The 26,765-nt window shown below is 42.8% G+C and overlaps 1 protein-coding gene across 7 annotated transcripts in view; it reads left to right on the forward strand.

Annotated features, from left to right (window-relative positions):
• The window catches only part of anks1b (ankyrin repeat and sterile alpha motif domain containing 1B), a 182,566-nt gene that overhangs the window by 49,845 nt on the left and 105,956 nt on the right, over positions 1 to 26,765 (forward strand). For 5 of the 7 annotated variants that reach the window (XM_047575793.1, XM_047575791.1, XM_047575792.1 and 2 more), the window contains exons 4-7: positions 12,253 to 12,405; positions 15,276 to 15,419; positions 20,576 to 20,651; positions 23,298 to 23,399. In XM_047575793.1, coding sequence (XP_047431749.1) covers positions 12,253 to 12,405; positions 15,276 to 15,419; positions 20,576 to 20,651; positions 23,298 to 23,399 — 475 coding nt within the window. Of the gene's footprint in view, positions 1 to 12,252; positions 12,406 to 15,275; positions 15,420 to 18,878; positions 19,001 to 20,575; positions 20,652 to 22,281; positions 22,349 to 23,297; positions 23,400 to 26,765 lie in introns of those variants that run through there. The other 2 variants (XM_047575796.1, XM_047575795.1) reach the window with 2 other exon arrangements.

Below are 26,765 nucleotides of genomic sequence, written 5' to 3' on the forward strand. Positions count from 1 at the left end.
CGTGATCTCCCTCTGACAGGCCGGTGAGCGTTTCATCTCTGGGAACGCTCAGCCCCGCCGCCGCTGTCATTCTTCATCAGCAGAAATGACCTTCCTTTCCTCTCCCGGTCTCTCTCTCTCTGCTCATCTTTGCTCGCAGCATATTGATGATGGCACGGCCCGCTGATGCGTTTGAAGATGAGCAAACGGCAGACAGGAAGTGGTGTTTAATCAGAGCAGTTGGCTAAAATGTTAATGTCTTTTTTTTTTTGTTAATATTCCTGCTCCTGATGGCGGCGGAGTAATGGACGCCCTCGGTTATTGGAGGGTTATTTACTCTGCCTAATAAGCACATTTTCCCCTGTCACCATTAGCCAAATCGTTTCCCTCCGAGAGTTGTTAGAGCCTAATTGTTTGCCGTGATAAATTATGTCCCTTGCCCCTGAAATGAAGAGGTTTGTCAGCAAGTGAACACGGGTAATTTTCTTTTTTACCCCACCAATGATTTGTTGAGCTGATGCGAGCTGCTGTGCAGCCAGCGTGGACACACAACGAGTGGAAGCTGCTGATGGAGGAGATATCCTACATTCATAGATGCTGACCTCTCTGCACAGTCGGTGTGTTTTTAACGTGTAAACGCTCTTGTTCTCGCTTTGTGATGCATTACATGAAATATGTTTTGCCGTCCATGTTTTATCTCATGATTTATGACCTTAAATTAAACCGGAGTGAAAGAGGCAATACTATAAGTATGTAGTTTTTTTCTTTTTTTGTCAAACAAAGTTAAAAAATAGAAGATTAATGCTGTTGTTAACAGCAGTAAGGAAGTGTTTTATTTGTTGCAAACATCTGCAAAGATTGTTTTGGCTCCATCAGAGTTGATTTATTGCAGAACTTTTTTTCTTTAGGAAGGATTTTTTTTTAACAATACTGAACTTTGTTTTGGTTGTGGCTGTTTTAGGGAAGATAATGTGTGCGTTCTGATTGATTACAGTGCATAAATGTATGGATTAATAGGTTTTGTGGTATGGAAAGTGCACTGGAATTGATACTGTGGAGTCCCAGAAAGGACACAAAGAGAAAAATAACTCGCTTTATAATAAATGTTTTTATGGCACTGATCAGTTTTCCTTTTGTTGTGCAGAAGCTGCTATTTTGCCGCTTTCGCACTACAAGCAATAAAAGTTACGAAAAGGCAGAACGTAGCCAGATACACCGTCGGCGCATCAACGCTGAACAGCTGCTCAGGCGCTCGCTGCTGTTGTTGGATTTAATCGTCCATTAAAAAAAATTAACTGTCGAAACAAGCGGCCATGATTGGTTGAGAGGAGTTAAGACCAGCTCTGCTTTGACTTGTAGAGCGTCATGGTGGATACTGTGAATGCATTTGAGCCACTGACACAAAGTAAACGGACGTATTTATCCCTTAAATGGTTCTTGATCTTGCAAGAGTTTATCAAGAAAACTGGGAAAAGTCCATTTATTACTTAATTTTTTATTTATTTACTTGATTTTTTTGATGTTACGAAGTATTATTGTGTCAATTATTATGATTTTTGTTCATTGTTTCTTGTTTTTCCTAACAAAAAATGACTTCTAGGAGTCAAACATGTCAAAAAATGAGGACGTTCTTCGTGAATATTTGGATCGGTGTGAACATTGTTCTATGGTAGTGGCATATCACAGTATTTTTATAGTATTTGTTTGTGCCTCTGGAAATGAATGAAAGTGGAAGAGGACTTCTGTCATGTGGTCTGCTGTTGACACCACTCTCGTTAAATCCTCTAATTACGTCTGATCGTGTACATGTACGTCCCCCCCGACCCTTGCTATCATCTGATTTTACCTTCCCCTCTGTAAAACAAACACCATCCCAACCTAAACCACTCGCACAAACCCAGCGACACGAACCTGCTATTTAACAATCACTCAGGTTTAGAGTTTATTTCCCCGTTAACGCTCCGTTTTGCGAAACATTGATTTTTTTTTTTTTACGCCCGTGAAACTTTAAATGCCGGTACTTGTGCATTTTCATCCCGCTGCTGCGTGTTTGTGAAGCCGTCCTTCTGCTGCGCGTCGTCCCTGTGAGGGCGCAGTTGTTTCCAGGTCGCCGGCGTAAATCACAGCGTGAGATTTATGTAGCGTTTGTGCGTTTACGACGCCGAAGCTCCATATATTTCCCACCCCGCATGTCAAGTCTGCAGCGGAGACTGGGGCTTGCATACATTAGTCAGGGTGATGTACTGAAACTCACGCGCACTTACACTCATCATGGAGACTTACAGCAGAAAGCCACTGGCTGCGCGTTACTCCAATTATATTACTCTGCCCACGCACGCCATTACTCGTGTCAGAGGTTGAGTGTGTGTCTGCGCAGTTTGGTTTATTTGGGTCACTCGAGGGCCGGTCTGAGCCTCGGCCTCGTCTATTTTTCTCGCGCGAGGGAGAGAAACTCCACATCCGTCCTTACCTTTTACACACGAGGTGACCGACAGAGCCTTGAGTGTGGGGAAAGAAAGGACACGAGAGGGAGCTGTAATGAGTGTGAAAGGAACGGTGGATGTGTGTAGGTGTGCCAGTTCCACTCCGAGGCCAACAGAAGATTATTAGAGGTTAGTGGATGTTATTAGTCGGCGGTAAACCGGTTCCACCCCACTGTTTGTTGTCTAATTGGTCCCAGTAGTTCCCCTTCACAGCTGTTTTTGTTTATTGCGGGGAGTTGGTGTGTGTGTGTGTTTGGGTGTGTGTGTGCGCGCAGAGGAGAGAGGTGGAGGCCGCCTGACTGGAAAAGATGATTATACGTACCGTGTGTCAGAGACGGTGCGACAGTGATTGATGGTGAACGATTGCTTGTTTACCCGAGGCTCGCACTCGGCTCACGAGGCCAAATGCGTGTTTTGACGAGTGACACGTCGCTTGTTGTGATCTCTCTTTTCTCCCACTCGGGCTGACAAATAAACTGCTGCCTCACTTTAAGTCTGCGCGCGACGATTGGTATTTTAGTTTCACTCGTTGGCTGGATGAGGCGAAACAATGCGAGGTTTGAGATGGCTTAAACAAACTCGCGTACAGTAAAGGCACTTTGAGTTTGTTTGTTTTTACTGCCTCCTTGTGATAGATCATCGCATCCTTTAAACGGATCTAAGGGTCCCGCTGTGTCTGTTAACTGCATTGAAGTGAAATGAACTGGAAGTGATGAGAGCGATGGGACTCGACTCAGCCTTTTGCCGTGTCAGAAGCCTTCGCTGGAAAGCCTGCCGCTTGCTCATCGTCAGAGCTGCGGTGGAAACTTTCTGGCGTGAAAGAAGAAATCGGAACAATCTGTGCGTTCGATTCAGCATCTGCACATGGTCTCGCGACGCAGGCGAAGCGTTGATGGTGGCCAATAAGCGAAGAATACGCTGTCTGGATGTGTTTGCTTCTTCTTAACTGCTGGAGGTCACATTCTTTACTCCTTTCAGCCATTTGTCTGGCAGCCAGACACCCAACACATGACACATGCCTCAATAGACTTGTGCAACGTGTATTGACGTCTGTTTCAAACAGGATCTTTGCTTGTTTTTCTCTGCACTGTTTACTTGACTTGTCCCTGAACGTGACTCTGTTAAATGCACTGGGGGCCATTGTTACAGTGTGCATCATATGTCTGACTAAAGCCAAGTTACAGCAGATTTTAAACATCCAAGCCACTAGCACGTTCCCCTTATTAAGACGGAGTAATGAGATGATTTCTCTCTGAACCCCCTTTGGACTCTTTTTAAAATTCTTTACTTTGGGCCGTAGTTAATTCATCCCTGAACTCACCCCCCTCTCCCGAGAACAAGCAGACAGATCCACTCCAGGCTCAGCTACGTACTGAGATTTAGCCCGGATTATGTTTGTAAAGTGAGGTGTTTACAGATCTGTTCTTAACATCCCCAAAGTGCGATCGATAATTGATAATTAATGAGAGAAACGAATCTCCGAGGACCAGAGGCCGCCGACAGTGTTGTCAAGCAGTGGTAAATATTAATGTTGGCTGGTCTCTCCTCCCGTTCTAATTGAAGGAAGTTTGGCAGTTCTTCTTCTTTTGGTTTAGTTGACGTCTAACTAAATGGACTAAAACCATCTTACAGGCACATCATCGCCACCTCCTGGGCTGAAGTGTCACTCGTTAGCAGCTGGTCTCTGCTTTGTCTAAATCCATTTCCTTCTATTGTGTGTGCATGTGCTTCAAAGAATTTCACGGTTTGTTGTTTAGTGTGACTTGATTTATTTATTGTGTAGTGTTTTGCAAGATATGGTGCAGTTTTATAGGGGTCTGCGGCCCCTAGGGGCTCCGCAAAGGTACTGCAGTTGGACGTTCTCAGAGGATGTTTGCCTCCAGATTTTGAACCTGCAGCAACTTTCAGTTAATTGACTAATTTTCACCCTGAGGTTCTTGCCCAGAGGAAAAAAAAAAGGAATAAGTTTGACCTAAATAGCAGACAGCAGACATGTGTAGGTGGATTCCAGTTCCAGTCTGAAGCCAACACAACATTATTGGAGGTTTGTGGAGTTTGCCAGTGATTCAGTTCTGTTTATCATCTAATTGGTCCCAGTAGTTCCTGTCATGATGTTTTTGAACCATTTGGGTTTAATCAGAGAGTAGCCGAACTGTAAAAGTTACTTTGCTTGCGTCGGGCTGTGGCAGCATGAGGGACAATTGTTTTCTGCGCACTTACCCTCTGATGTAGAGCAGATGTGTGTGTGTGTAAATGTGTGTTTGTGTGTTTGTGTGGGAACCAGCGCACAAGCTCTGGACTTCTTCTTCTTCTGCATGGGAGCTCTGGAGTAGGAGTCGCTTTCCGGGTTATTGAGTGTGTGTGTGTGACAGTTTGTGTTATTATGCGGCAGATGCATTCCAGAAATGTTTTCTTTTCCTACAACTGAAGGATGTCGGGTTATTCTTTTCATTCTTCCCTCTCGTCCTCCTCCCTCTTTCTCCCAGCGGAGGAACAGAGATCATAAGAGGTAGGCCTTTCAACCAGCAGGGCCTTCTGGGAGTTAGGAGACTGTGTGAACCAAGGTAACAGGTCACGAGGTTGTTAGCCGGCCTGAGCGTTTTCCACCGGTTTCTTTCTGCTTTCACTTTACATGTTCGCTATGACACATGAAAACGAAACCATGTGTTTCCCGGTGACCAGCATGTGGACGCGGCCTACTACGAGAAACCGCCCTGGGAAAGTCCTCGCTCAGACCGCCGATGCCAAAACACACGCAGTGACGCCGAGCCACAGAGGAATATTTACTCATGAGTAATCTCCTTAAGAAAATGTTATGTCATGCGCTTTCCCCGGCCTGACTCCCCAGTCTGCAGCAAGCCTCCTAATTTAAGCTTCATCAGGCCGTGCATCAAAACAAAGTGCGGCCCTGAGTGATTGTCGCAGTCTGAGAACAGATGGCGCGCGAGGGTGTTAATTGAGGTGTTGCGAGGAAACGTCGCGAAGCAGAATTGGAGGTTTTCTTTCATCGCGTTGCTTGTGATACTTTATTAAAAAAAGCGTGGGGATTTTCTCTTCGGCTCGGCTGAAAATCCCCCCAGTGAGCGATCGTCTGCGTTTCTCGGGCTAAATCTCCACTCGCAGGGTGAGAGACGGATCAGTTGGCTGTTAAACGTGACAACTTCTTTCCTCTGCCTCACGCCCCGTCACTGTTTTTCCTGCTCCTCATCCCTCCATCGCTCATCTTTATCTTCTCGGCTTGCTTTGGCCTCGGGTGTTTCATTCACTTTCCACGGTCGCACTTTTAATAAGTCTGTTTTCATGGTTTTCTCTCTACCTCCGGTCCAGTATATTACTCAGTTTCCGACATTAAATGCAAGCAAAAAGGAAACTGCAATCTATTTATTTATTTTTTTTTGTGAAAGCCTACCATGCTAACTTGTAACGTTTTGTTCAACATGTGCTGAGCCTTGCTTCAAATTCTGACGGTATCATGGTATTTTACGGTATTTTTTTATTTTTTTTCATGCATAGTTGCGTGTTCACAACATTTGTGATTTTATTTAGAGTATGTTTCTACTCTAAATATTGTAGAATTATCCCGCACTAGTAGTTAGGAACTGTGTTAGCACTGACTGCTAATGTGGAAATCCAGGGACATTTACAGCTCGGAGATAAAAAAATAAATAAATAAATGTTATCAAGATGAAATGAAGATACAGGACGATTACGGTTTTATTTATTTTGACATATTAAGTCACATTTAAATATAAACTGCCATGTCTGTAATGTGAGTAGCAGCACGACCTGCTACCGTAATAACTGTAGTCTGTGCGCAACATTTTTTCTCATTCATAAAAAGCTCAAATTGGGGCCATTTTTGCCCCAAAAAATCCCAAACACCAACATAGCACCTTTTTTTTTGGCACAAGTCCTCTTGTCCTGCCGCTTTGTTGTTTGGAACTTTCCATCTTCACCACGCCTTGCAGTGACGCAATTGCACCATGCGTGTTTAAAGCGATAGGTTGAAAATAGCCCATTCTGAAATTGTGTCTCGACTTGCAATGTTCTGCACGCTGTGTAGTCAAATACACCTGTATGCCGGTATATTAAAAATTCATATCATAGTGGAGAAAATACCGTATTCGGTATGAACCAGTGTAGCTCCCAGCCCTGAATAGATGCAACAATATCAGGGTTTCCCATCACAGACTTTAAACAAATCAAATAATCATTACAAACATTGTAAGACAGAAAAGAAACTCCAAACAATAATAAAAAGTAATCATAAAATGTCACTTAATATAAGCAGTTTACTTGTTGGCAGAAGGATGGATCGATATTAATGTTGGATGAAAATAATGAGGAGGCGGCGGAAACAAAAAAACAATTTCACCTCGTACTGTATATCTGCTGTTTTTCACTCGTCGTTAGTTTACCCTGCTCTCCCCGGGCGGCGCGCTGAGCCTCTGGGATTATGACACAGCTGCAACGTAGCCGCGGCTCATCCCGCCTATCGGTCCATCAGCATTAACGCGGCCCGTGTTCAAACAAATACCTCCACGCTTCAACCCACTCTGGTTTCATTCCAGCGCCGGCCCGTCTGATAACACTCCGCTTATTTGCATGGATGTAGCTGTTTGTTTGGTCCCGTGTGGCTGGATTGAAATAGCTGCTGATAGTGTTTGCCAGGAGAACTGTGTGCAAACGCACAACAATCCTGCGAGCGTGAGCAGGTTCTTCGTGGGTCCTTCAGGTCCTTCAGGAAAGTTAATGAAGGAGATCTGTTATGAAGAATGATAAGGAATCCTGCTCTGCCTGTAAAAGCAGCTATGTGAGGGTGATACTTCATTACTTATCCTCTTTATATTTGTGACCGTCGTATGCTGCTGAGAAGCCGTGACATCCATTCGTATGGACATGTCAATAATGTGGCGCCGTGCCTGTTGATGTGGCATTAGTAGATGGCTGTTGCTCAGAGCCCAATCAGCAACCGTACACTGAGATGATATCGGGAAGCTGTCAGAGGCAGCGTAATGGAAATACATAGCCCACTCGAGAACACACAGAGACGCTTTTCTCTCCTCCTCCTGCTGTCTCAACACCTCTCCAGCTCCATCTCCCTGGTCTTGTCACTCCGCGTCTCAGCTGTTCTCTTTGTCACTCTTCTTTCTGTCACTGAATCGCATTTTTACCATCTAAAGCCATGTGTGAGTGTGTGTGAGGCACAGCAGATTGGACTGACAAAGCTTTATTGTGCATTTAAGACTGCAGAGACAGAACGGGTCAGACGGCGCGCCGACAATAGCTGCAATCGCCTCCCAGCGGTTATCGCGCCCGTGATTATTTATCAGTGATTCGGTGAATGTGAAATTGTAGTCGTTACCGTCCTGTTACGGAAGCTTTAATCCCTGATCCAAATGGTACAAGGGCCTCTGTGGAGTTTTCTCGGAGACAGACAAATGTTTACAGTCACCGAAATGCGCCGAGTGTTTCCTCTGAGCCGTAGCAAGCGCCTCGGCTGTCTTCCTTCCTCGTACAACGTTTTCAAAGCTGCTTCAAATCCAGGTTGAATTATCTGTTTCCCGCTCGCAGTCTGCTCTTCTGTTGCAGCATATTTAAGCACCGACACCTGGGATAGTGTGACGCCCTCTGCAAGATGGTCTGTCACCTGCACAAGATTAAAACAAAAAAAAATGTAGTTTTGCTCATAGAAAAACAACCGGAAATCCCACAATTTAAAACACTGAAAGGATCAATCGTTTCCCCACGCTTCATATTTTGTTCCCTTCACTTCCACTTTGTCTTCATACGTCAGGATATTTATAAATCAATTCATCATTGGGCCGTTACTTGTTTTTCCAGGTGATGATGCATCTAACCTTTAAATGACTAATAGCCCGTTCCCCAGACACTGTTTTTCCCATTCTGCTTTAAATACAGTCGGAAGTTAACGATGACCGATTGCGTTCGTGGTTTGGCAGCAGCAGCAACATACAGTAGATTAGATAAGATGAAATTGAAATGATCCCTTCGGGGAAGCTGAGCCACCGTAGATGGCGGTAATATAGTGGAGCGGAGCTTCTGCACAGGAGCGGAGCAAATGGAGTTTATTAAACATGACGCAACCAACAATTATGCCGGTAAAACTGTGATGGATGTGAAACCTGGTGTTTGATCGTTGCTTGCAGTGCAGAGGAGCCGCAATCAGACCTGCTCTGGAAGCTTCCACTCGGCCATGAATGGAGGGGTGTGTGGTCCACAGGGGAAACGGGTGGATCTGATTGGCTGAGGAGGAGGGAAGGGTTTTGAGTGGTGTTTTTCCTGGTGGATTGTGTGTGTGTGTGTGTGTGTGTGTGTGTGTGTGTGAGGTTCCCCGTGTGTCTTCATATAGGGGCTCTTTCCATGTGTTATTCACACATGCAGCATCTCTTCATCTCTCTCACTTACTGCTCAGAGGCACAAATGAAAGGGGAAAGAGGAGCGCGAGCGAGGGAGGCGAGAGGAGGCCGCGGCTCTGGGGAGCAGGAGAAGGCGTGAGATGAGATCTGAGCGGCGGAGCGCGGTCATGGTGTTTAGGAATTTCACCGTGGAAGTTTGAGAAGTGCAGTGGAGGCAAGAATTGTGATAGAATTTAATAAAAGAACAGTAGAAGAAGAAGAAGAAGGGGAAAAATGTCAGGACATTTTACAAAGAAGTCACTCAGAACACAACATTTCTAAATGTTGGTTACATAAAAAGGTGAGCTGGTGAGAGTAACTTGACCTGACTTAAATGCTGTTTCATCTTATTTCACTCATTCATTCTGACATTTTGTTTTGCCCCTGGTGACAGTACATGTGAATCATGATTGCTAAGAGCTTTTACATATGTCAAGTTATACTTAAGGCTGTCATGTACTCCACAAGAAGCGAGAAATGTGTTCATTCAGCATGCACCCACACAGTTCACGGATCCCTAGACGTCGAGAGATTCGAGGTCACACTGCAAATATTAGCATGCGGCCGCTAGCATTTCCGCTAACCCGCATTAACCAGGCCCACTTCCAGTTCCATTTCTGACCAATGGCTGTCGGACACCACACGTCATATGACGTCATTCTTGCAGTACATCTTGTGGAGTATTTAACAGCCTTTAGCTACACCCTCGTCCTTTACACTAGTCGCCATATTTGTTGTAATTTTACAAATCATCCAGCACTAGGCTGCTACTGAGCACACTGGCAGTCATCTTCATCCATCTGTTGGCACAATAAAACACATTATAGCACGTTGCCTGGCACCTGAAGATCAGTCGGCCCTCATGAACAACAGGAAAAAAAAAAAGACCCTACAGCCCCTGACATTGTTAAAAGTCGTACCATGAAGAAGAGCAGAGGCTGAAATATCAATACCACATAGCAACCGGGTTCATAAATTGGTTATTTAGGTTTCATCACGTTTCCTTTCTCACAATGATTAAGTGAATTCCATCTGCTAAGACGGATCTCTTCCACCCCAGAAACAAAAACTGTTTCATTGAGCCGCCTCTTAAAGCAACGGGACAATGGAGACTTCCAGTAAAATCAATTTTTTTGGCTGCTAGCATGTCTGTTTTGAGAGCCTGGTTACAGTGGGAAGGGAGGGTCCATGTCCTCTCAGAGGAACCCAGAAATAGCCAGGTTACAGTTTGATTGAATATTTCTTTTGTATTGCTTAGAGGATTAAATATGTCACTCCATAAGTTGTCCAGCACTGAGCGGCACCAGAATAAATGCGAGAGTGAACCCTCGGCTCTATCGCATCCAAATTTTCTGTTAAGTTTTGGTTTTGGAATGACGCAGCCTGTGCATGACTTTAAATTGAATTAACCGACGATTCAAAATGTAATTTAACTTGTAAAAAAAATTACTTGAAAATTCGCAATATCAGCATTAAATGTATTACACAGCCAGAAGAAACCTTATGCTACTTAAACTGAGGTGTTTTGGTTTCATAATTATAACATAATGGCAATAGCATATTGCTAATTAACTATCATCCATAGCCAGTGGGTTTGTGTTTGAAAACGCAATTAACAGATCAGTGGCGACAACACCAGAGGTACAGTAAAGGATTTCCAGTCAGAGTATGGAAACACTCCTCATAGGTTGAATGTACCATTAAATCTCATCTTTTACAGTCTGTCCTGACAGAGCAGCAATACACGATGTTTAAGAGGTGAAAGTGTGTGATCTTTTACTAACGCTATAGATCTGAGTCAGTGGCTAGTTTATTAAAACCACTGTATGTATAAATATGTGTAATTTACTGAACTGTTACCCAATAACTAAAACAATGAGAGGGTGATGTCTCTGATTTATCGAGTACTGAGTCTAAATAATTGATTCCATACTTTTCCTTTCCTCCTACTGTCTCAAAAACTGTTTTTGTTCATCCCCTCCCTCCCTCCTTTTCTCTCTCGATGCTATGTCACCTAGTTTTAAATTTCTTGGACCGTCTCCAGCAACAACACAGCTTTGCTCGAACAATAACTCTCCGTCCTCCACTTCTGCTGCCAGATTATTCATATGAACAAACACAGGTTTAATCCCTATATGGTCCAACTTGTGGCTCGCCTCCTCTGTCTTCTTCTCCCCCATTATCGCTATCCATCATGCCCCCTCTCCTTTTGTCTACCCCTCTGCCCAGTTTCCCAGTCATTACGGGACTGTTTTCGCCCGGCGCTGCGTGACCCCCGGGGACCACCAACAATGATCTTGGCCTGACAGGGGCCCCTGGAGAGCGAGGAAATAGCCGCATTTTCTCAGAACATGAGAACCTCCCAAGTTCCAAATGACCTTTAAAAATAGACACGCGATTCTCTCTGAGCATGTCAGGACAAAATGGTAAAAAAAGGACACGGTCTGGTGTAAATTAACCGGCATTTCATATAATTATAGAGGTCTGGGTGACTTTGATGAATGAGATTATTACAGCTCGACTCAATTGCCGCAGTTTTTCTTTTAAATTGTTTGCCTATTCTTTTAATATTTTAAACCGTGGATCGCATGACTGTTTCTACTGAATATTAATGGCTCTTTCATTTAAAATAAATTCCTTGTACCTTTGTTTTGGGAGCATTTGATAGTTGAAAAGTTGGAGGAGACCAAAACTGAGCAAAAAAAGACCATGAACATTGAACTTGTAGTCAGAAACTTGGCAATAAATTAATACTAACACAGTTTTCTTTCTTTTAACTTGTTATTTTTCTGTGTATTGGCTTTACATTTCATATATAAGGTGATGATGCTAGCTTCTGAATATGCTAATTGGCGCGATGAGTGGAAACTGACATACAGTACTCAATCAGTTTAAGCAAAATATCCCGGTTTCAGTCACTGCTTCTATTACACAGACGGGAAGCTGGAGATTTCTTTTGGCAGCTTTCACAAACCCGACAGGCTTTTTGGAATCCGTACAATGCAGTGATATACAATACAGCTCAACACATGGGGGTTTCATACAGTATGTGTTGCAGAAATCTGTGCAGAGAATGGAGCTGTCTATCTTGGATTTTTACCTTCCAGTCAATGCACCGATCCTTTCATGCACATTCGCCCTACTTTTAAATCACTGCCTTCTTACAGTCCACACTAGTCGCCATCAATTCATCTTCTCCCTGCCCATCCTTCACCACCTCCTTCGCTGCCTTCCTCCATCCCTCCGCACTTCTTCTCCCTTCGCTTCACTTCATATACCCACCCTTTATTGTTCCCATAATTCCTACATCCATTACCGGCCCCTCTTCTCGTCTCTCTTCAATCCTTTTTTTTTTCTCCGTTCTTCCACAGAACCACGAGAGGGAAACGGCTCTCCACTGCGCGGCCCAGTATGGACACTCTGACGTGGTTTCGGTGTTGCTTCAGGAGCTGACCGACCCCGCCATGAGAAACAGCCGACAGGAGACGCCTCTGGACCTGGCGGCGCTGTATGGACGACTACAGGTCAGTGAGATTAAAACTATTTTAACTTTTACCTAATGAAACTACTAAAACCGAACTGCTTCCCACTTGTAAATGCACTGGAAAGCATTGTTGCAGGGCTAGCCATTAGCATCTGCTCTGGAGAGTCTCTGTGGAGCTCTGTTATAAAAACCAATTGATGAGGATGATGACAACTCCCAGGCACTGACCATCCACCAAGAATCAGACTAAACTCACTATAATACGCCCTCATAGTGACGCCGCTGTGGTTGTTTTGAGGTTGAGGCTGGCAGATCTTGTCGAGAGGCTCACGCGCCCACTTTGCTGTGCATCTGTTTAAAGACATCCTGCACTTCTAACCACTGAGTTTGGACGGTTCCAGATAAACTCCCAGTTTGACAATGGGCCATTATTTGGGATGAACCTTAAAATTGATCGATCTATTCCACAGAAATCGACATAAATATGTCGATTTCTGTGGAATAGATCGATCAATTTTAAGGTTTGTCAAAAAATCTGTTTTTCTTTCTGTTACAGTCAAAATGAGAACATTGTTGGTTATTTCTGAGAGTTAAAAATATAATTTGTCCCAAATATTAAGGTTAAACTATAATGAAAGAAGCTTTATTTCATTGTGCAGTGGGTATTACAATACACAATCAATCTAACATACAGTAGGTGCCTAAATATTAGTTATTACATTATGATATTTTGTCAATGAAGGGAAAATCCAGAGATTCAGACTAAAACCAAAGTAGATAAACCATCATTAATTGATTTAACCGTCAGGGATCCTTTTTATTTGCTACCCTCTCGTAGCCTTAGTGGACAAAATCGTCCATGTCCAAAAACTTAACAGATTAATATTTTTTTCAGATTTTTTTCCATAAATCTCTTAAACCACTTCAACACTTTACAAAACTACCAAAAAAATAAAAATAAAAATGAAAATATCAATAATTTTGAGCAATTTTAACCCTTTAAATGACCGTTTAAAAATGTAGTTACAATCAAAGTCAATGGGACATTTTTGTTACAAGAGGGTAGTTAATTTTAAATCTGACACTACACAAAAACTAATAATGCAGTCAAGTCAATATTTTAGATGATCTTGGTCATACCCAAGATTGATCTGAAAAAATAAAAAAATAAAAAATAAAAATAGCAAATTTTTCATGTTTTTTTTTTTTTTTTCTAAAAACAACAGTGACTTCAAGTAATCAAACTGGCATTTAAAGGGTTAAAATTCCACAAAATTATTTAATTTTTGGTAGTTTTGTAAAGTGGTAAAGTGGTTTAAGAGATTTATGCAGAAAAAATCAGGAAAAAAAATGTTAATCCTTAAAAATATTAAGTTTTTATAGCACTTCTTGGACATGGACGTTTTTGGTCGCTAAGGTTACAAGAGGATAGTCATTTTTATTCACAGTAATATTTTTTTTTTTTAGAAAATGTGTGGAGATAGACTTCGTTCCAAAAAATTGTGCCATATGCTCTGACACAGCCAAAATGGCAGCCAAAAGAATAGGAAAAATTTGCTATAGAGACTATAAGACTAAGTAACACATGATATAAAAATGAAATAAATGATTAGAACATCATCATCATGTCCTGCTCCTGGCTGGTAAGTCTCCAGTATTTACCTGGTAGGTCTATCCTCTCCTGACTAATGAGCATATAACAGCTTGAAGGCAGGAGATATAAAGGAATAGCTTATGCTGTTAGACTTGACCTTTGGCTTCGTCTATAGGGGTGAACCTTTAATATAGAGGAGTGAGAGGACACTGCAGAACGATGAAAGCCTGTGTAATGACTGAGAATTGCCATAGAAAGGTCTGCTGCTAGTTGATACAAGGGAAGTGAGTCCCTTACATGTGATCTGCAACAATGTCTCTTTATAGATCTGATAATTCACCCTCAAAACTGTGACAACAGGCGCGCTCACACCACCGAGAGGCGTGCGCTACAAGTGCCCGCCGATGCTCAAATTTAATGCAATCACACCTCCTCTGTGCTAAGGTAGTGAATAATTGCAGTCAAGCCATGCAGGTTTGTCAGAGGCTGAATGAATAATTTATAAAGGCAGCACGGTGGTTCTCTCTCGTGCTCTCTCTGCGCATGATAATGAAGGGAAATCCCTCTGGTGGAAGCTTCTGCCGCACTGAGATGTAACCAACACAGGGCAAAAGTTTAGCGCAGACGCACAAAGACGCCGAGGCGATGCTTTCGAGAGAACGGCCTGTTGGCGAGATGAGTTATAAAAAGCAACATCCACGATCAAACGGGAGCAGGACAAGCTTGTGCTGTAGTTGATGGACAGGACGTGTCACTACAAATGAGTAGCCCCGGGTTTGTTGGCATGTCCGTACCTTAAGGTCTGAGGCTTCAGCTTCCAGACGGCGTCACCGAGTCGGCTTTCTGCCCAGCTCATCATCCAGGGAAGCTGTGCAGCTAAAGTGCATTGTGTCATATTTATGATGTAAAATCTACAGCATATATCACCAATGCTGCTGTAGAGATCAGTCGATCTATATAGAATATCCTATATTTGCTCTAGCAACACGATCACTGCTGGAATTAAAGAGCCTTCGAGCCTTTTTACCTGTTTTATATGCAGTAAGTGAAACTTTAAAAAAGCTTCATTAATTAGCGAGTTTTTTGTTGTCATGACACCAGTGCAGTATTTCTCGTCACTAATTGCTTTCTTTGAGGGGTGTGATTTCTAACGTGGCGGCAAAGTAAGAGAAAACCTTTTCCCTTCGCTGTCAAGATCCTGACACACTTAACCTTTTCTCAGAAACCCTGATATTTGTATTAAGGAGGAAGCACTTGGTTTAAGACGGTCCACTTTTCTCAACTTTTGTGACCCGTGGGTTTGTTTTTCTGCACAGGTGGTTCGCATGCTGGTCAGCGCTCACCCCAACCTCATGACCAGCCACACCCGCCTGCACACGCCCCTTCACCTGGCCGCCCGCAACGGACACCACAGCACCGTGCACACGCTGCTCGAGGCCGGCATGGACGTCAACTGCGTGGTAAGAACGACTGGCAGCTTTTTGTCCGGCGTCTGCAGCGCGTCCGCGGGAAAATATATGAATAAAAGTGAATAAAATTTACAGAATCTAGTCGAGAAAAGTAAATTATGTTTGGTCTAGGGGGTGCTGGTTTATGAAAAAGGGCGTGAAGAGATGTGAGTTTCTGAGATGCCGCAGTGTCTTTAACGAAAGAGCGGGCAGAGACTTTGCGCATGCATAAATGCGTGGCAGATCCTGCTTTTGAAAGTGTTTATATGCGCCTTCGCTCTCGTGTGTGAATCAGAGAGCTTGTATATTCGCTCCACGCCTCCCATGGTTAGATGGTGGTGGTGTGCAGGGATGAATAATTGATTGGGAGATGGAGAGAGGAGGAAGAAGAGGACAGGGTGTTCCTGAGAAGGTCCTGAGAGTTCAGTGTCTCCTCTCCTTTTCTGATACGTTTTATCTCCCTTACAGTACGCGGAGTTTATTTACTGCTCGTGTTTCTAACGTGAATACTGCTCTTCGCTCCTTCTCTTCTCATCTCTTTGTGGATTCCGGATGATTCAGACACAGCTTTGTACCGAGTCTTTCTGGGCCATTTGTTTTTTGTGAGGCCTTGTCAAAACGTAGCCACGCTTAGCTGCTCTTTTGAACTCTGTTGTCGATCTCTGGGGATATTTTCCCTCTTAAAAGCTGAACTATTTGACTTTGTGCACTTGTCTTTAGTCGAGTAAGCCGCCTCTCGAGACTCTTTGAATCACTTTTCTTCTGATCACGTGCGCAGAATTATTATAGCGCTCACACTGCCGGCCATTTCATATCGATGCCGTTCCCAAAACACAGAAATGGCCCTTTGACATTATTCGGGCTGGACGGACCCACGGTGATGATAGATAAAGATTTCCAATGGAAAACATGCCAAACCGTTGTTGACCTTTTATTATTAATTGTCACTGCGTCAGTGCACTCCCACTATACACTAGGCAGGCGTCATTTTTCGGATTAGATAAAGCCAGTCGTTTATTAAGACTCTTTTCTACTCGAGGCAGCTCATTACATTCGGCTTATTACAAAATCAATAAGTCACTTCTTCTGCGCCGGCTCCAGGTTTCAATCCGAAAACGATTACAGCAATGCATTTTTATTCAAAATCTGATATAATGCACTAATTGTTTGCCACTTTGATTTTAACTTTGGTAATGAAGATAAACTGAGCATTGTAGCTTGGAACTGTGCACCAGAGAATTGTCTATAAACAACAAAGCTAATGGTAACCATGTAGCTAAAGTTTTCAAGTGGTAGGAGAGTTTGTAACAACATCCATCAGTCATTTTTTCTCCATCGCTGTGTTTTTTGAGCACGGTTTTTATCATATTTGTTACCAAATGTGGTGGCAAACAACACGTAAGCCTCCAGATCTGTGATGCCAGCTGGATCCACGGGGGGGGGATCCAAACACACTTCCTGTTGCGGCTCCTCGTTTCACACTGCTATTCTTACTCGAGCGCTGCTTGGCGATCACGCCGGGTTGAAGGAGAAGCATCTCAAATAGTTCCAAGGCTCAGCCAGACTCAAAGCCTGCGGGAAAGACGCTGCGTGCGAGTCGAGAAACGAGAGCGCTGCGCTGAGGAGTTCGCTCGACGAACGCGAGACTAAAGAAACACCCTGAAAGTTTTAGAAGGCCCTAAACGCGCGGTCGTTGCCGTGCAGACTGACATCTACTCGCGGCTGTTGCCAAAATCTAATATCGCTCAATGTTCATTTGCTAACAAACACATATGGTGCAACAGATGCCGTGTTCTTTTTTTTTTTTTTTTTCCCTGGCACCACATGTACAGTTTACATACAATATGTGAAGCATGTAATATGACTCCCGGATGCACAATTACAGACGCTCTGCGGTGGCAAGAAAGCTAATCTAAAAGTCACATTGTGCCCTCCTCGTAATTTAGTGCACGTGGACACGTGTTTGTGCTGGGAAAGACGGAGCCAACTTGACCTGTTGGGTACGAGGATCATTGTAGTTCTCTCACAGCGAGGAGACGCATGAGTCAGCGCCGTTGCACCCATCTTCTCTGCCTTCTGTCCTGGTTGCAGGCCGTGTGTGTGTGTGTGTGCGTGTACATGTGTGTGTGCTCTGATCTGAAGAGGAGGGCTGTGTTTCTCTGCAGGGATTTGGCCTCGGGCTCCGTGTGTCTGGTGAACACTACAACCCTTTGATTTGCTCAGTCTCCTCCGCGATGAGACGATGCACGCTCCCGCAGAATCTCCCGCTCTTTCTCTCCGTCGAGTCACGACGAGCGTTGCGTTGCCTTTGATATCGCAAAGCTTCTCTGCGATTTGGCATTCACTCTGGTCTCTTTTTGCCGGAAAGTGCTTCGCAGAGAATCTTTTCTCTGCTCCCTGTCTGAAGCAATACATAGTAGATGATAATTTGACGCAAGCTCTCGCACAAGGAGAAACGAACCTGTGGGTTTGTTAAACTCGGTGGTCCGTTAGAGGCCACGTGTCAACTCGGGGCCAACGCTTGCAATTTCCGCGCTATTTAAACATTCAGCGACCTCTTAATAATCAATGTCGCGCATCTTCTCGACCTAAAAATATAAAAATACCTGTGTGCCGTCAATGTTCAGCTGCATTACTAGAAGTATAGAGAGAGAGCAGATTTAATGACGTCCCAGAAGAGAAAATGCTTTAATGTGACTTAGGTAGAAAGTCTTTGATTTATTCTCTTTTCTGTTCCTCTGCAGTGAGTTATTTGAATATACAACACGGAGAGGACGCTATAGGCAGAACACACATGGCCTTCTCGTAAATTGTCATAAGTGGACATCAAAATGTGTGCGATAGTGCAGGTCAGTAATTGGAGTCAAGTCATAAAGGTCTATCTGACTGGGAATTAATAATTCATACAGGCAGCGCGTTACTGTGTCTCTCGCCGTCTCGTCTGTGACTCACACTCTCACTCTTCACTCTTCCCTCATCAGTCAGTTTTCATAATAACGAGGGGAAATCCTCACGGAGCTGCTGGGTTGGCAACTAGCCAGCACTTGGCAAAAAGGTTTTGGTAGACCCGATCCTTTTGGAGGCGCTGAGAGCACAACTCCACAAAGACTGCAGTTGTGCAGGTAAAACTGAGAAGAATAGACTTTTGTCGCAGAATCCCACAACAACGTTTGTGCCAGCTTTTCTGAAACAGAGAGTCTTCTGCCTTTCAATACCAGGAAGCTCTTTAAGAGTGAGAATTGGCTTCCCGGCTTCCTCGTGACATCACTGCATAGTCGCCATGGGAAACGGGACAGGAAGTGGTATAGGAGGTTTAGGAGGTCAAGTCGTGAGTATCGGAACAAGGGGGTGGATCTCTTCCTGTGCTCCCGGCCTCCTCTCAGTGTTCGTAGGCTGGTGGCATCTGCAGAAGACTGCGTGCAACAGTTTGAAACACTCACCGAGGCTACAACCACCCTGGATTTACACTCTGCAGCGTTTTCCTGAGCCGAACGGATAATTGACCTTTGACCTTTTTAAGGATATAGAAGCATCATCCGGTCCCGTCCCTTTGGCGATGACACTTTTGTTGCAGAGAAAACAGAACGACTAAAGTAAGTTCAGTCTTCCCTGCAGAGGACGACCACACTGATGCGATGCACGTGGTGCGGCAGACCTGGCCGTCTTCCAAATAATTTGTCTTCATTAAGGGCCGCGGGTTTCGTTCACACCAGGTTTTCATCCGTGTTGTCAGGAAGCCAGCCATGAAGGGTGCGACGTATTCAGCATATGTGGGTTGTTGTGCATACGAGAGTGCGTTCTGCGTACACACAGGCGAGTGTGTGTTTGTGTGTGAAGGCGGCCCAGTGTCCCAGATGGGCGTTACTGCTTGCAGCAAGGTGTGTAGGGCAGCTTGTTCTGTTGAGACTTATAAAACATTGAGCTGTAAAGAAGGGATTTCATTAGCAGCTCATTGTGTACGGTGTGTGACTTGGACATCAGTTGTCCTTTCGGATAAAAAAAAAAATATCCATGAATGGCTGTGGACAGGGAACTGTAATTTTGAGACAGCAGCTGTTTGCACAATATTGTACTCTATCTGAAATTGTGTGCGTGTTATTCGCATAAAAAGAATAGTATGCATCTTAATTTTGAACTTGTATTTTGATCCAGTACTCTATGAAAGTTAGAAATATAAAGATAGCAAAGTAACAAGAAAATAATATTAACCCTTATGCACTCCTCAAATTTACTGTGCTATGGACACCTTTGTGGCAAAAATGCACACGCATAAAGAAACTGCTATAAAATACTCTAAACTATCCTTTTTTGTCATAAATTAAATCAAATTTCATAAATTAATGCGGAAAAAGGTAGAATAAAATATTGATGTATGGGGATTTTATGGAAGTTTTTTTTACGTTTTTTCCACAAAGGTGTCCAGAGAGTGTGACAGTGAAAGACACTGTATTTTAAAAAATTTGGCTAAAGAGAAGAGTTCCTGCAGAAATTCAAGCCGCGAGCTGTAACACAGCCAAAACCATCACCACATGAAAAACAAAAGTTGACGAGGGCATAAGGGTTAAAATGTTATTTACTATGTTTGTTGTGATTAAGAGCATGAACCAACTTTTGTACTATGCAATAAAAAAGCAGCCATTAGCCTCCATAAAGATGCTGCAAAAGCAGAAAAACTCCTCTCATAGCTGCTTTAAATCACAGTTTTAGTTCCTCTCTCCTCCCATGCAGCCTGGATAAACACATTCTTTTTTCCTTATTGTGGTTCCCGAGTGTCCCTGTCAGAGTAATCGTCCCTCTCATCGCAGCTGATTCAAGATGAGACACTTACAGTAGTGGCACCCTCCCTACGCTAGTTTCCATGCGTTGCATCATGTCTGTAAGATCCCTATTATTAAGAATGGGAGGCGAAGGGTCAGACGAGCTGGGACGTTTCCACACAAGCTCACGCCGCCGTCGTAATGGTTTAAAAACGCTGTCGCTTCACGCTGTTTGCGAGGCACGGGAATGTGATTTGCTTTAATCCGTAAGAGAAAAAGAAAGCTAATATCAAATCAAAATGTTGTCCCTTTCAGGCTCTGGATTCACTCCTGTTTCTGATGTCTGTTTTTGTTTTGAATTGTTAACATGGTGGAATATGAACACGCGCGTGCTTTCTTTGTTTCTTGCAGACTGAGAATGGCAGTGCCCTCCACGAGGCAGCTCTCTTTGGGAAGATGGATGTAGTTCGCCTTCTGCTTGACTCAGGTGGGTCTATAAATATATCCTGGCAAAACAGAGAAAGAAACTGTGTGTGTGTGTGTGTGTGTGTGTGTGTGTGTGTGTGTGTTTCCTTCCTTGTTTCCCCTGTTTATTGTAACCTGCAGCTAGATGCTCCACATGTTTTTTTTTTTCTTTTTCTTCCATATTGTGGGTTGAATTTGCCCTGGAGTGAACTGCAGGCATCTGTCTGCCACATTGTTTCACACTGTCTGAAAATCCTGGACTTTCAGCCTTGTTACTGCGGTGACCAGTTTCCTCTTGAGTGCATCCAGCAGGGCAGTGTATGATAATCTTTTCAGATGTTATTTTGATAAGTAACAACCAAAAGTGACACTTGAATGTGCAAAAATTATGAACTCTATGAACTAATGACTCACACAGGGAACCCATGGGTTTTCTCATTTTATTCAAGACTGCAAATACAGAAATGTCTAAAGCAATGACGATTAAATAATAACAATAAAAAAAGGATTAAAACAACCAAAAAGAGCATGAAGACTTGTGCCCTTTGGTGCTGCTGCCATCCTCCACCCACTTTCCTTCCGCACTTCCTGTATCCTACAGGACTTCCTCTGGACGGCCATGTTCCTTTTGGCCTCGGATATTGTTAACATCCTGGCTCAGCACAGGACTGTGATGGCTTGATACACTGAACTTTAACCCTACGTAGCTCCAACATTGTGCATATTGTGTAGAGTGGAAAATCTAGGGATTTTGGATGGAGAGCCATCCTTTCATCATCAACTATGAAAGCAGCCTTTGCCATTGTTTGTGTTTAAGGGGGAAACTGGTACTATTTTTAACCTAATCACTTTTCTGGAGCTTTTTTTTTATTATTATTATTATTCTAACAGCTATTGTCAGGTGGGGTTTGTTTAGTTATTGTATACAGGGGTCATTAGCAGACCCATAGCATTTAACGCATCAGTCAGTTTCTAACTTAAAGGAATATTTACACATTTTGGGATATATGCAAAATATTATTCGGACTAAAAACAGTTTAAGGTCCGTCCAATAAATGTAAAGCTACATCCAGTAGACCGTTAGCCTAGCTTAGCATCAAGACTGGAGGGACTGCATGCTGAACTGATGACTGCCAAGGATTAAAAGTATAATTGCAATTACATTTTTACATTTTTATACTTTTTATCACATAAAACTTCAAAGTTTCTCAGGCCAAGGATCCCAAAGCTGATGGACAGATTAAGTAGGGACCCCCTACCTACTATATGTGTTCTATATTAAACTCAGTGTAGTGGTATTTATATATATATGTGTATATATATATATATATATATATATATATATGTGTATATATATATATATATATATATACACAAAAAACGTATAATCAACCAAAGATTTTGCGACAATCCGCAGTACCTCCGCAGACCCCCTGTTGAAGACCTATGACATAAAACATTAAGTAGGGCTGGAAGATTGATCGAATTTTGATCACGGTTTCGATTTTGGCTTCTCAGGATCATAAAAACACTGTAATCGAAGAAAAACGCTTAATATGCGGCGCGGCGTGTTTACAAGTTCCTGCGCTGTAAAAGTACCGCGAACGCACCTCTGACGCGTGCAGCCGCAGCACGCGTGTGACATGCGTGGATCAATTGTGGAACGAGCGATTGACAACATGGCAGAAAGCCAGCATGAGCCTTTAGTTGCAAAGAAAGGTAGGACATTTGGAGACATTTTTGATTCACGTTGTCGGACGTGGTGCAGAAGGAGATTGTTTGCAACGTTTGTTGCAAACGTGTCTGCACCCCAAAGCAATACGACAAATTTATTTAGCTATTTTAAGTTCTGCCATGAAATGGTCTATGACAAAGTAGCAAAAGACCTCAAAAAAGCGCGTCAACTTCAGCGGCCGCCACCGCAACACAGTACCCTAAGCTAAGCTAACAGCTAGCTAGCTTTATATTTACCCAACAGACATGAGAAAATATCGATTGTCTCGTCCTAACTGTTCACTGTGTAGTTCCTTTTAAAAATAACCACAGTTAATTTTTTAATTTATTTAGTAATGAATGGTATGGGCAGCAAATAATCAACACAAATAAATGGTTTAAAAGCAGCGAAATATACAAGAGCGACAAAGAGAGAAAAGTTGGACATTAAAGTAGGTCCAAATGTCCCATCCTCCGTCTTTATTATTTTTACTTTTATTCATATGTTATGAGGCAGAGCAGAGTGATTCCACTGACATTTATTTTTCATATTGAATTGGCTCCATGAGCGCAGGAAGGGATTAAATGGGCCAGAGATCAAGACCTTTGTGTTTTACTGCAGTCTCTATGTATTTTCTGTCTTTCATTTATAAAAATCTAAGTCTAAAATGAAAACAAATCATCATTAATGAATGAAATCATTATCATTTATCTCTTCGTGGCTACAAGTCATTCTTTATTTGCCGGCTGAGGTTTGCAGACTAAGATCTGTGTTTGCTGATCTCTGACTAGTTCACTGTGTCTCTAGTGAATTTAGCTCCGAGCAAGTAGGTTTTCATTCGACGAAGTCACAGGTGTTGTAGTCTGACCTTTACCCTGCTGTTCATGTGCACCAAAACACATACTATATTCCTGTGTGTGTGAGCATGTGTGTGCGTGTGTGTGTGTTTTTCAGGGATCGACACCAATCTGAGAGACAGCCAAGGGAGAACGGCTCTGGAGATACTAAGAGAACATCCTGCACCGAAGTCCCAGCAGATCACTGCTCTCATTCACGGTAAGACACGCACTCTTTAGTTTAGATTCAGATGAATTTAATCCGAGAAACGGGGTCACTACACGTTCAGAAAGTTTGATACTCGTGTCAAGTAAATGCACTACAACGTAACAAAGATTAAAAATATAGAAGACACCTTTTTGAACGGTTTTTAATGCACTGAATATAATCACACAAGAGCTGGAGGTTTAGCAGGTGTCAAGGTGTTAAGTGATTAGTCCGGAGTGGTGGAAATGAGTTGGGTGATAATGATGCAGACACATATTGTTGTGAGTGGATGTGATTCAGATTTAGTTTATCAGGCAGTTTTTCTCCCATTTAGAAACAACAGGAGCTCCTGTATGTGTTGAGTAGTTGGAGGAGGAGGAGGAGACTGTTCACGTTCGCCCTGATATTCCCACAATGCAGTTCGCTTCCATTGTCTTGCTGAAAGAGCTGGATCAAGAATAAGATGCTTATCGAGTTGATAAAGTATTTGGTGATAACATTTTGGATTTTTCATTGTGCGCTAAATCGGTTTTAGACCCACAGTAATGTTCAACGCTGAGGTTCAAGAATCTGCACTGGCAGAGAAGAAGAACAGCTTTAGTGATGTGTATTAGCAGGAACAGAAGGACATAGCTACACTATACTCTGAAATATTTGCACTTATATTTTCATTACTATAGTTATCTATATATTATTGAATGTGTCAGGGTGGTTGTTTAATGTTTCCACTTATGTAACATTCAGACTTATGATTATTGAAGTTTATGCAGCATTTAAGTTTATTAAAGATGTTGAATGTATAACCTCGTTAATACGTTTTTATCTAAGATACGAACACTTCAAAAGTTTGGCTAACAGTTTGGTTCACTTTATGATGTCCTCAAATAACAGGGACGCAGAGAGAAGATTGGATTTGGACAAAAATACTGTCATTTCTGAAGCTGGAATTATTTTATTAGAACAAAAAAATCCGTCCATTTTCGTTCACTTATTGGTGGCAAGAGGCCAAGAGACGTCTCTCCTCCTCTGGCCAGTTGAGATATATAATCCCTCTGGCGGATTCCTGGTCCACCTTGGGGTCTTCTCCCAGCTGATAAGCCTCCAAAAGGAAGATGCCCAGGAGGCGTCATCTCCAGATACATGAAGCAGCTCAAATCCTCCCCTTTTCAAAGAGCAACGGCTTCTTTCCAAGCTCCCAGTAGATGTAAAAGCTCAATCTATAAAGTTCTTGTGGTCACTACCTAAAGTTCATAACCTTTGCATAGATAAACTGGTAAATCTAAGGCTTCAGACTCAACTCAAAGTTTAGTAGTTTTACAACTAAATTAATAGAAATTGCTTAATTTTCTCTTTTTTCCAGGTTAAGGTTTTTGATTTTCTGTTTCAATCCATACATTTTTATAACGGGACCTAAAAGTCCCCCTTGTAATTAGACTGGATTTAACCACTACTGTACTATACTATACTTTTCCTCTATGCAAAAACAACAAGTTTTTTCTTTCTTCCACCTGCCATTAAAGTAGCAGTGTGTTTTGCGTGTGGCCAGTGATTGTCGGTGTGAGTTTGTTCCCGCAGTCCCAGGGGACCCAGAGATTCTCCCCACTGCACCTTCTAAAGACAGCGTTGTCCTGAGGTGATTACGAGGTTCCATGTGAACGCTGTAATCTGCGGCTCCGAGGTTTTCTCTGCCTGTCGTAGTGTAATCTGTGGCTGCGTGTTTGGCAAGTAGTTAAAAATGATTTAAAGAGAGCGAGATGAAGGCAGACAGAAATGCAGGGATGAGGAGAACACGTCGGAGCCAGAATTAACCTCAAATCAGTGTCAACCAGGAGGCAAAGATAGAAAAGGGAATAGAGGCAGAGACCCAGGAATGTTACAAATTGGCCGCAGTTAGAAAATAACAGACATAAAGCTGACATTAAACCAGCGAAAACACAGTGATGCACAGAGCTGAGCAATTTAGATGTAATTGGTGATTCCAGCCTCCCGTTTCATGTCTAGCACTACAACAATCTGAGATACACAATTAACTACATCATGTGCATGTGCTTTATTTTACTTTACCAACCCCTTAACATGAAGTTTTATATTAACAGGCATGCAAATTGTTTGATTATAATCAACTTTCAGTAATTAAGGATACAACCTATGCAAGTCTGGGAAAGTATGGATTTTAATTTTATAAATTTCCACGTCTGGAAAAGTTTGGAAAATGAAAACGAGTGTATGGAAGAATATTCATGTTTCCAAGACTATTCACTAAATCAATTGATGTATTTTTTAAGGCACTTGGCATCATAGCTAAAATGTTTGTGTGAGAGCACACAGTAAGCTATGCATCCAAAAAACTTTTGGGCATATTGACATATATCCAGTGAGAGTGTAGAGGGGTCAATGAATACAGTCCGAGTCAACTTTTTTAAAATAACACTCACGGTCTTGGGGAGTCAGTGTATTAGTATATTCTCTAAAATATGCGTTTTCCACGTTTTGCCAAAACAGTCGGGTGAAATATGCTAACCAGCGTTTACAGGCTCTAATGTTTGTGATGTTTTGCCTCCGGCTAAGCCCCGCCCCTCAAAATATGCCACACTGTTTACAAACTGTGTGACTGGCTTGCTCAAGTTATAATTGGTTTAATTTATGATTTATTAATTTACTTATGTATTTGACTTTCTTTTGGACCTGGAATTCATGTGGATGTTAGTTAGACATGTAGCAATCACCTAGACCAGACCAGGGACCCCCATCCATAGAAATGATACTCCTTGTCATTTACTACAATTTGCAATGATTGTGGGTTTGACTAATGGTTGGATCCACAGCATGACTTTGTACTAACTGACCACAAGTGGATCAATTGATTTAATGCTGCTGTCTGAGCAGATAAAACAAAGATATTTTCGTGTGTTGTCATAACCGTGAAAGGACTCTGCATTTATGCTAATTAAAGATTTCAATACAAGATTTCCAGAAGTGACATTGGAATCGCTCCTGTAGATGTTGATAGATCGCTCATAGCATTTCAAATGTCACCGTAGAGGTCGGTCAGCATTAGTGGCCATCAGCATCTAATCTCGCTAAAGCAGAGGTGGACGCAGAGATTTGGACTTCAGCAGAAATAGGAGACTGTCTGTGTTTGTGTGTGAGGGGGTTAGATAGAGACAGAGAGAGGACACAGCTGTGACTTGGTGAAAAGATCAGCTGCATGCCATTTCCTGTTGGAGAGGGGATGGAAAAGGACACACACACACACACACACACACAAACGCAAGCGCAAAGAGCAAAAGACCCGTCGTTTACTCGATTGTACCAGCTGAGGGGGCTTCACGGTTGCCACAGGCGCCTCGTTACAAACAGATTCTCATTTGATTTGAG

The sequence above is a fragment of the Mugil cephalus genome, chromosome 22 (genome assembly GCF_022458985.1).
Source record: "Mugil cephalus isolate CIBA_MC_2020 chromosome 22, CIBA_Mcephalus_1.1, whole genome shotgun sequence".
Taxonomy (NCBI): domain Eukaryota; kingdom Metazoa; phylum Chordata; class Actinopteri; order Mugiliformes; family Mugilidae; genus Mugil; species Mugil cephalus.